The sequence below is a fragment of the Carassius gibelio genome, chromosome B6 (genome assembly GCF_023724105.1).
Source record: "Carassius gibelio isolate Cgi1373 ecotype wild population from Czech Republic chromosome B6, carGib1.2-hapl.c, whole genome shotgun sequence".
NCBI lineage: Eukaryota > Metazoa > Chordata > Actinopteri > Cypriniformes > Cyprinidae > Carassius > Carassius gibelio.
Window position 1 is genome coordinate 12,372,235 of NC_068401.1, and position 10,940 is coordinate 12,383,174.

At 40.0% G+C, this 10,940-nt stretch overlaps 2 protein-coding genes across 2 annotated transcripts in view; both read right to left on the minus strand.

Moving 5' to 3' along the window:
- kank4 (KN motif and ankyrin repeat domains 4) overlaps positions 1-5,009 on the minus strand; it is a 43,542-nt gene extending 38,533 nt beyond the window's left edge. The window contains exon 1 of the mRNA XM_052559453.1: positions 4,777-5,009. The gene's annotated coding sequence lies outside the window, so the exon portion shown is untranslated. The remainder of the gene's footprint in view (positions 1-4,776) is intronic.
- Positions 5,010-5,799: 790 nt separating this feature from the next.
- On the minus strand, positions 5,800-9,544 carry LOC127959048 (mucin-17-like). Its single transcript, XM_052558045.1, has 5 exons — positions 9,208-9,544; positions 7,677-9,118; positions 7,307-7,432; positions 7,064-7,147; positions 5,800-6,803 (listed from the first exon to the last, which is right to left on the minus strand). Exons 1-5 carry the CDS (start codon positions 9,542-9,544, stop codon positions 6,741-6,743), a joined length of 2,052 nt encoding a protein of 683 aa, XP_052414005.1. The 3' UTR covers positions 5,800-6,740.
- Positions 9,545-10,940: the final 1,396 nt, after the last annotated feature.

Here is a 10,940-nt window from a genome sequence, read left to right on the forward strand (position 1 = left end):
AGACATCAAAGACGAACTAAATAAGAAACAGATGTAACACACAACATAGCAAAACAGCAACAGATGCTCATCGTTCATATTAATGTTCAACACCTCATGACTGACAAATCTACTATGTTGGCAAGTGACAAATTGTCTGACAAGAAGCTTTAAACATCTGACAAAACGAAAGCGTATAACATCAGTAACAAATTTTTCATTTTGTAGCCAGCATACTAGCATTTTACCAGGTTACGTTATATATTCTCATAACAAAGACATATACAGAGAAGCTTGATGCCAGACAGGGCATTAATAAAAAAGGATTACTTAAAAACATATTTACATATGACCTACATCTCTGACACTATTACACCCCCCAACTGTCTGGATACATTATTGGAGTCCACAGAGAACTAGTACAAGGTTGTTTCGACACACAACATCAGAATGTGCATACTAAAATCTCAGCGTTTGTAACAAGGTTCTTCAATGTATTCTTTCTCAGTTTCTCTGCACTTCTGCTGACTGCTGCAGCTCTCTCCCGGAGGCTGCTTATGTCACTGCACATCTAAGAGTGCAAGAAAGGCGATAGACAATCCCCCGTCCTCTGAAGATTTCACAGTACGTGACAGATCATATCTATATCCAGCCCAAGCTGTGCAGAGGTGAACGTGAATGACGGTGATTGTAAAAAAAAAAAAATAAATAAAAGAGATGATTTGAGTTCTCAACTCATGCAGCACTAATTGCATCTTTCTAGTCCAGAGTGTAATTCTTTATGAATACCTACATAAATGTCACTGTTGCCATGGATTAATAATGAAATATATAGGAAGACTATGTTTTGAAGCTTGCGCAAGTGTCTTTTTATCACTTAAAACAGGAAAGCATTCAGGCAAATAAACAGAGAAAAAGAACTTTTTGCCAGAAGAGGTCAGTGTTAGAAATAGGTGTAGTGCTAAACGAAAGACTAAACTGCTCGAGGAGGATGGAGATCAAAATGAGGAGTTTACTGGATGACAAAGGAGAATGACAGACTATACACAACACATTATCATCAATAGGATCAGTTACAATAACAGCAGTGCAATAGACATTCACACTAGGCTATTCACACTATAAGTTACATTCATTGCCACATTTACAATACTATCTTAGGTTAACATGTACATACAATCACGGACGAGGAGGAACTGAACAGAACGGGTATTTAAACACACAGAAGGTAATGAGGGAAGTGGAGACAGGTGGGGAATAATCAATTAACCAAAACAAGGAGGAAGGTGACCAAATAAGGGAACAGAAAGTTCATAAATGTAACAGGCAGAAGGTTTTAACTCTTTTGTGTAGACCTCTTTTCCAAGTTTCTCTAAGGCCAAAATCTACAGCTTCTCTAAAGAAAAAAAGCTGAAATAAAATAAAATATAAATGTAGGAATAAAAACAACTTAAAGCCCGTTCTCACAAACAACTGACAGCATGTTTGGACAGCTGCGTAGACCTCTTTTCCAAGCTTCTTTATGGATGAAATACATCTGCAGGTTTTGTAAGCCTGAAGAAAAGAGGATTGGGGGAAAATACAACATGCATTTGCTTAGTATGCAAAAAAGATGAGTAGGAAATATTCTGTATATTCTGTATTCATTATCAGTATTTATCATACAGAAGGAAAACAATACCCAGATGACACAATGCATCTGCTGAGATTCTGAAGTGTGCAACCAGCAAGCAATCTGGTATCCCATGAGGCAACAGAAGCCCCAGTGCTGTCAAATTTGACAAATTTTAATACAAAAATGTTGGTATGGGAATTTGGATGAAACTTGAATACCCATGTGGCTTTCACTGGTCTAGGAGACAGAGTGAAGACATTATGTGCCTGGATGGATCCCATCAAATTGAATGGAACATTTGTTCAAAAGATCAACCAGAAGAGCACAGTTTGTCTTTAAGCATTTGCATGCCCATACACAAGCCAGCACACAAATGCATGCTAGTGGAACTGATTTGCTGATATAGAGCAAACTTATTTACATTCCTAACTCACAACCAACCTGTGCTGCTTTCACTGATAAATGGTTGGAAAAAATAGGATGAAATATCATAGCTTAACATACAATACACAACTGTCCAATTCAATCTCAGTAATTTACACTACTGCACTAAAAGGTTGATGTCTGTATGATTTTTATGTTGAAAATATTTATGCTTGAAATATTCTTCACACTAAAGAAAAAATGTTCTTTGTGGAACCCAAAATGTTATTTTATATCAGAGAAAAGAGAAAGTCATGTGGACGCCTCAGGCTACTCAGTCACATCCAGTGGACCCTCAGGGATTTCCTCACATGAAGACACAATAACATTCAAAATCCAGTCAACCTTTGTGGTTCTGATACAAATCTAAGTTTCTATTTATGAGAACATGAAAACCATGAAAAGCCAATATACAACAATTCTTTTGTCAGATGATTTTCCTTTGAGTACCTCTCAAAAAAATCGTTTTGTGAGCACTTGATCGCATACTATGTTTTTTCTTTGACGCACATATGAGGGATACATCTGAAGGGCAGGAGCAGCTTGCAAATTATATCAGCCATTGTTTCCATCTCCGTTCTGTGAGAAATGTCCTTCAACAGAAAACAATGGACAAGGAATCGCCCCCACAGAGCCTCATATGTGAACCCCCAAGAGACCTCGCTATGCCAAATTCCATAACCTCCACAACATGCCCACCACTTCAGACATCCAAAAACCTAAGAAACATGCAATACAACCATTTTAGTCTAACAGCAATAGTCAAGAGAGTTAAAACATATCTGGCAGATATAAAGTACCCCTATACAGTTCTACCAGGTCATGGAATTACAGTCACTGGTGCAAGAAGCCCACATGACTGATCATAAGAGCAAAAACATGACCATTTATTTCTGTAGTAAATGTCTCCTGGGCTTACTAGATGTTACTTTAATAGTCCACGGATGACCATAATCAAATAAATAAATAAACAATATATAAATCATATAAAAATCTATAACTAAATGCAACCAATGAATTAAATTTTTTGCATTTATCACAGTAAATTAAATGTAGAGGCATCTGGCAAGTTGTATTTGAAAAACAACAACAACAACAACAACAAAAAACATTGGCTAGCAAAATCAAATAAGTAAAGCTCACCAGAGTGATGGTAAACTTGCATACTCTGTAAGGAATCAGAGCTCCTGGGTGGCCCTTAGGTCACATGTTTAATGTACCTCTGCATTCCTGAGAACATCAAACAGCTTGTAGGCTCCTAGAGAGGCATTACATGTGCAAAGCCAGTGAGCCAATTATACAAAAACTTGCAAGGGGGTTGATCATTTCATCAAGAAGAATTTTTAGGTCAAGGGCTATGAAAATGTAAAGGCAATTTTGGAAAGGCAGCATGCAATCTGTGGAGGTTCTCCACAGCTACATAAATAATTTTCAAATTACAATAGGTCTTTTTGTGACATGCACTGGTAATTTATTTTATCTTTTCTATGTCTCCGTTGTATTGAAAATATATTAAACATTGCTTTTTACATATTATTTCACTTTAAATAGTATATATATATATATATATATATATATATATATTTCTCACTTTAAATAATATATAATATATAATAATATATATAATATATATATATATATATATATATATATATATATATATATATATATATATATATATATATATATATTGTCTCTTTTATGATCATATTTCTATAAATACATTGTTCTATGAATAATAACAAGCAAACACACACACATTCTCATATAAATGACACCAGCTCAGAAGCACCTGCAGGTCGTTTTTTTCTCATATGAAATAAATAGAACAATTTGTTTTCAAGGGAACAAGCCCTAATTAGGGGGATTTGACACCACCCTCCCCCCAAAAATGCTCTATAATCTGCACACTGTGAGAAGGAATTGACTGTCTGTAATAAGATCATATTTTTGTCAGGTGAATATAATAATATTTGGACTCTCCAATGCATATCTGTTTTGTTAAGAAAATGCACTGCTTAATAAAGAAGCCTAACCTTGTTATCTGCAAATATATGCACAGTGACCAACCCCATAGCATCCAAAACCCTTCTATTTCTGTTGCGCTTGTAACTAGCAAGAAAGCGCGCTCTGCACGCGACTCAAACAGGAACCTTTCTTCATGGCAGCTAGGATCTCGCCTCGGGCATCGCGTGATATCAGAGAGATCTCGACCAGCTGAGCTCACCGTCTCTGGGTCGCTGCAAATGAGCCAGTCACCATCGCGAAATAACCAAGCCTGAGCTATCGAGCGCGCGGCGCAGTGCTGCACTACGGCACGGTTAAACGCAACGCTCCCTGCTCGCGTGTCTCGCGCACGCTGCTCGGCATAACGACAACCCAGCGGGGAGGTAAACTGAAACAGCACAGCCAAGCCCAAGATGAGATGATTTGTGCTTTGAGACACGGGCTGCCCACCTAGACAGCATTTAAGAGTCTACGATGGCCAGAAATGCTGTTGTGGCAACCATAGCTACTATAGAAACAACCACGGTCTGCGATGAAGGATGCAGTCCGATCTAGAATACTGAATTATTACTAGAAGAACAGCATATAATAAAAAGAACTGCCTAAAAATGTTCAACAAGAAATGAAAAGGTAGGTTTTAAGGGATGGTGAGTGGGATCTATAGAGGTGTGCTGCATTTTCCAAAGGTAAACAACAGAAAAGTTGAATAACGGAGCTGACAGACATGGAATGTATTATCTCACATCACTTACCTCAGTCTCTGGGGGGGGCCCTGTTTTTTTTCCTAGGCACTGCAGAGGTGATGAGGCAGACCTTCAAGGAAATCCAGTACAGGGAGGAAGCCGCAACCAGCTGCAACGGTGGTAGAGGCACTCCTCACTCCCCTACACACACACACACACCCAGCCTCAGAGGCTGCTATACTGTTGTTATTGAGGTTTGTGGAAGGGGATGGCAGAAGGCGCTCATAACAAGCACTATACTGTGAGCCTGAACACACCCCCTCCCGCAGAGCTCATCCAATAGCAGTCAGAGGGTCAGACACACAAACACACACACACAGCATTATCAGCCAACACCCCCCCCCCCCCATCTAGCTTTCCTATCACAATCAAATGCTTTAGGATTAAAGTAGTACAGATCAAACTGGTGTTTAACAACCTATATGTATGCTTCTAGAGCTCTGCCCCAAGAGCTGACATCATCATCTCTCTCTCTCTCTCTCTCTCTTTGTGTGTGTGTGTGTGTGTGTGTGTATTGTGTGTCACTGACACTGAGGTAGGTTTAGTATGGTAAAGTGATTTAGAAAAAAAAAAAGCGCACACAGCTCAGCTGGGGCTGAAAAGAGTGCAGGACATGCCTGTCATTCTTTGAGCGTGCTGGTCTATTTCTCTGCATTTCCAGACTCAAAAGCTTTAACAGAAGTGACTGTAGAAGCTTTTGAGTCAGTGACTGCGTTCTTGAAGGATTCTTGGTTAACACTGTATTAGAATGAAAAGAGGAGCATTTCCTCAGGTATCAACCTATATTCAGATATAAGTATACATAGTAATATAAGAGTTTATATTAATTTTTCTGCAAGTTACATCATTTTGCCAATAAATGGCGAAAAATAACCGTCTTTACCAATGAGTCGTTTGAATAATTCGTTGAAAACCAAATCATTACATTTTATCCTACCTGTCAGATTTTCCTACCACCAGGGTTTACAGCGCACATCAATGAACAACATTTAATGTATCTGCATTACTGTAAGTGTAGGTTTAGGGTTGATGTAGGTGTAGACTTTAATAAAATTAAATAAAAAAAAAACAATATAATAGGTACAAAGATAATATTTATTGTTGGTTTCCTGTAGCTCTATCCCTTCTAGCTAGAACAACATATTATAACACATAATTACTATATTTGCATTACTGTAAGGGTAGGTTTAGGGGTGATGGTAAATGTAGATGTTAATAAACCATATATTTACAGTCGCATTTTTCATTGTCGAATTGTATACTACCCACTGTTTTAATGGGATATAGCAATATCTGACAGGGTAGGACAAATAGAAAGAACATCGGTTTATTAAAAACACTAATCGTTTAGGAGCAAAACACGACTATTGTGAGTAAATGTTGCCTAGTCTAAACTATATCAGACTATTTGTTTATTGAACTATACAGTAGGCCTAAAACACAGTCGTCACATTCTTTGCAGGCTTTGTTAATACTGAAAGCCTTATGTCATTTTGCATATAAAAGCACACACGTGGGGCTACCGAGGTCATCCGGGAAAAAAAATTGCAGATGAAGAACTCAATGTTTCTTTTATATTTTTAACCTGTCAGAAACCGTTTTATATCTACTTTGCCATCACACGTCACTGTATGGCATAAATAGTATAAAATGTACAAATATATCTGATTTAAATTTAATAATGCGTAGTATAATCACAGAATATTTTCAGGGTACTAAGAACAGACAGTATTAAACAGTGAGTGAATTATTTAGTAAGAGTTTTGGTTTTGAATCATAACTACCATGCAAACAGAACTGTTGGTTCTTTATGTGAGATAACATGACAAAATTTACCCAGACACACTAGAGTCAGACAAGCTTTATGGAAGTTATCAGTGCCTTGAAGTGTGATTTCAGTTGTTGATCACTGCACCACCTTGCGAACTCAATGTTGGCACTGTGACATTAGTGCAAAGTAGCAAAGTGCAAAGTCAAGGTCCTTTTTTCATTTGATGCTCTTTCATTTGATGTGGAAATCCCTGACGTACACAATCCTGTTGAGAAAGCAGAAAAAAATAGGTTTAGTAAATGGTAAGAAGGGAAAAAGACATATCACTTTTACCTTTATACATGCAGGGGTCTAAAAAATGTAAAAGTGTGACACTTGTCATATATTGAAATGTGTACTGAAATATAATACAAGGAATTTAAAACAGGAGATCCAGTGGTTTATTTTTATTTTTTTTATTGTATTATTATTATTATTATTATTATTATTATTTTAAAGTAAAAATGAGAGACAGGAGGCTCTAACCTTTACAGGTGTGCTATTTAGGTACTGGGCTTTTCTCACACATCGTTTCTTAAGTGGAGGAGGCTGATGCACATCTCCATCATCCTGTTGAAAAAACAGACATGTAATGCACATGCAGGTTTAATAAGAGCTTTTAGACATAGTCTTAAGACATAACTTTATATTTAAGTATAATAGAAAATATTTAAAATAACGTTATTTTAACAAATCTGAAAATCTAAATAACAAATAGGAGAGATTTACAGAGTCTCCAATGGTCCATGGGCACAGCCTCTTCAGATTGTGCTGAGAACTTGGAAAGGCTGTGCAGTCTTCCTTCATACATTGTTTTTTTTTCAGTGGAGGAAGCTGAACCATGCCTACTTTGTCCTGTTGAAAGAAATAATGTATCATAATGTAATGCACAAGCAGGTCGAGAGCTTCTTAGACAAAATCTAAAGGCATATCATTGTGGAATAATGATTATATTAGTGAAGTGAGTGACATTCAGCCAAGTATGGTGACCCATATGTGGTATTGCCAGCCTGAGATTCAAACCCACAACCCCAGGGTTAGGAGTCAAACTCTCTAACCTCTAACTTGAAAAGTTAAAGTAAGAGATATAGGGACTTACTGAAGCTTCATTGCTCCATGGGGATGACCTCTTCTGAGGTGACCCCTGTGGGCATGTGGTAAGTCTGTGTGCTCTCTTGTGGGACCTGATGGGTCTAGCGGATTCCCCATAGGATCTGGCTGGAACAGTAGACACGGCTGCTCCCTCAGAGGAACCAGCAGGCACAGGTACTTCCTCTTGCAATGCAGAGAGCACAGGCACTCCCTCAGGAGATGTGGGGGGTACAGGTATTTCCCTGGGGGATGCACAGGACATCGGTGCTCCCTCATTGGACCTGGCCGGTACAGGTGCTTCCACAGGGGATGCAGCAGACAGAGGTTGCTCAGAGGATGCAGTGGGAAAAGGTGCCCTGGAAGATGTAGGTCGTCCCATGGGTTGCCTTAAGGGGAAAGGCGTTAAAATGATATTCCTTGTTACATACTGCCTCATGTTTTCAGGGACCCTTAGTTTTCTGCACAGTGAGGGCCTGGCAGAAACTGGTGCTCCCTGTTGGGACCCATTGGCAGCAGTTGGTCCTTGCAGGATTCTGGCCAGAACAGGTGCTTCCTCAGGGGACGCAGCAGGCACAGGTGCTTGCACATAGGATGCTGCTGGTATAGGTCGTCCCATGGGTTGCCTTATAGGCAAAGATGTTAAGATGGATTTTCTTGTCAGATACTGCCTCATATTTTCAGGGACCCTCAGTTTCTGCCTCCATGGAGGCCTAGCTGGCACATGTGCTTCCTGTTGCGACCCGTCAGTAACAGTTGCTCCTTGCAGGTTCCTGGAAAGCACATACACTTCCCACTGAGACTCGTCCAGATCAGTTGGTCCTTTTGGGGTACTGGAAGACACAGATACTTCCTGTTTGGTCCCGTTGGGAACAACTGGTCCTTTTAGGATCCTGGAAGGCACAGGCAGTTCCTGATTGGAGCTGACAGGAACAGGTGCTGCTTCCAAGGACGCTGCAGGCACATGTGCTCCCTTAGAGGATCTGGCTGGAAGAGGTGCTCCCTCAGGGGAGGTGGTGAGTATAGGTGCCTCCTCAGTGTATGCAACAAGCACAGATGACTTCAGAGGTGAACTGGCTGGAAGAGGTGCTGCCTTAGGAGACACACCAGGCATAGGTGTATCCTCAGGAGTCCTGGACAGATCAGGTGCATCCTCAGGGTATGCAACAGACAGAGATTGCTCAGGGGATGCAGTGGAAACAGGTGTCCTGGAAGATGTAGGTCGTCCCATGGGTTGCCTTAGGGGCAAAGGCGTTAAAATTATATTCCTTGTCACATACTGCCTCATGGTTTCAGGGACCCTTAATTTTCTGCACAGTGAGGGCCTGGCAGGAACTGGTGCCCCCTGTAGGGACCCATTGGCAGCAGTTGCTCCTTGCAGGGTTCTGGCCAGAACAGGTGCTTCCTCAGGAGACGCAGCAGGCACAGGTGCTTGCACAAAGGATACTGCAGCTATAGGTCATCCCATAGGTTGCCTTATAGGCAAAGATGTTAAGATGGATTTCCTTGTCAGATACTGCCTCATATTTTCAGGGACCCACAGTTTCTGCCTCCATGGAGGCCTAGCTGGCACAGTTCTTGCTTTTGGGACGCGTCAGAAACAGTTGCTCCTTGCAGGTTCCTGGAAAGTACTGACACTTCCCATTGAGACTTGTCCGGATCAGTTGGTCCTTTTGGGGTCCTGGAAGACACAGGCACTTCCTGTTGGAACCAGTTGGGAACAACTGGTCCTTTTAGGATCCTGGAATGCACGGGCAGTTCCTGAGTGGAGCTGACAGGAACAGGTGCTGCTTGTGGGGCCTCTATTTCCTGGTCTGTAGAGAGGTCCCCAAACTCACCCTTCTCACATGAGGAGCGTAAGTGGTCTTCGACCTCCATTACTGCCCACCACCGCTCTGCAAGGAGGGCTGTGATGAGCTCCTCATGCTCATCAAATGGGATGAAGGTTTCTGTTTTTTGGATAAGCATCTTTGATGTAAGTAAGTAAGACAAGTTAACCAAAAAAAGTGTATAATTTCAGACGTTTTTGAAACAATCAACTGTATCTGTGAAACACTGTAAGTGAAAGAGAGAGAAGAGGTGAACAAATAAAAGCAGATTAATTTTTTTAAGGCTGTGCTATGCCCAGTGGTGGTTCATCAGAGGGAAAAAAGGAGGATAAGCATGGGCGTAGGTTTAGGGGGGGACGCTAGGTACTAGTCCCTATCAATATTTTGAGATGACAAATTTGTCCCCACCAATATTTAGCAAGCTCCTTTGAACTGCTATTTGGATCTTTGCACTGCTATATGGATTGATTCTAACGGCCAGGACGATGACAGTACAAGAAACGCCGTAATTTGATTGGCGGCGGGGTATCTGACAGGCTACACGCGCGGGCCGGGACTACTTTTGTGCTTGCACTAGCAGCGGGCGGGTGTTTTGTGTGCGCGCGCATGTAGACGACGCCGACGGTAAATTACAAGGGCTGTCTCTCTGCCACATACAAAGGCCAGCGTAAAAACATTTTAATATTCCGGGTTTATTTATTTATTTTATTTTTTTTGCCCCTTTTTGTACTTTGTAGATGCCACCCAAGAAGAAGAAAGGGGACATAAGAAGCTTTTTCATAAAGCAGAGTCAGAGTGTAAGAAGGCAAAATAACTAGCTAGCCACACAAATAAACTAGCAGTAGTGACTGACCAGGTTTTCAAATGCATATTCAGTGGAAAATAGTATTAACTGGTGATAGTATTACCCAGGATGATAGAATGCTACGTTAGCAAGTAACTGAATGTCAATTAGCCTGTACCTTTACTTAGAATCTTGCAGTCAACATAAACGTGAGTGTACTGGAGGGTAAATAGTGTTTATAATAGAAAAAGGTTATTTGATTTATTTTTTAAGATTTGTTTCCTTGTGGCAGAGTATTTTTGTTAATGTAAATACTAATGTACATAATCTTAATAAAACGTTTGGTTGTTCAGCATTACACAGTCTCAGATTTTTATTTTTTGAGAGTGCATTTTTGAGATTATAAAGTTATAGGACAGATTTTATAATGCATGATTAATTATCTCAACTATTTTAAGGCATCGGAGGATATAATTTGTGCATGGGAGCATAATTAATAATTTACCAGCCTCTCCGACAAACTCCTCAAAGACCACCACTATGCTTATTTATTTTAAATTTAATTGTACCGTGCATATTTAAACAATGCATAAATTGAGACAATAATATTGTCTCAATGTATACAATAATATTCCTGCTAAAAATATTGAAAATATTGATT

What these genes read in the sequence shown, in the direction of transcription:
- LOC127959048 (XM_052558045.1), bottom strand. Translation starts at nt 9,544, where the DNA reads ATGGAGGTCGAAGACCACTTACGCTCCTCATGTGAGAAGGGTGAGTTT. An exon ending in CCTCCATGGAGGCAGAAACT is followed by an intron (nt 9,119 to 9,207) that starts GTGGGTCCCTGA and finishes GATGACCTATAG; the next exon opens with CTGCAGTATCCTTTGTGCAA. An exon ending in CATGGACCATTGGAGACTCT is followed by an intron (nt 7,148 to 7,306) that starts GTAAATCTCTCC and finishes TTTTTTCAACAG; the next exon opens with GATGATGGAGATGTGCATCA.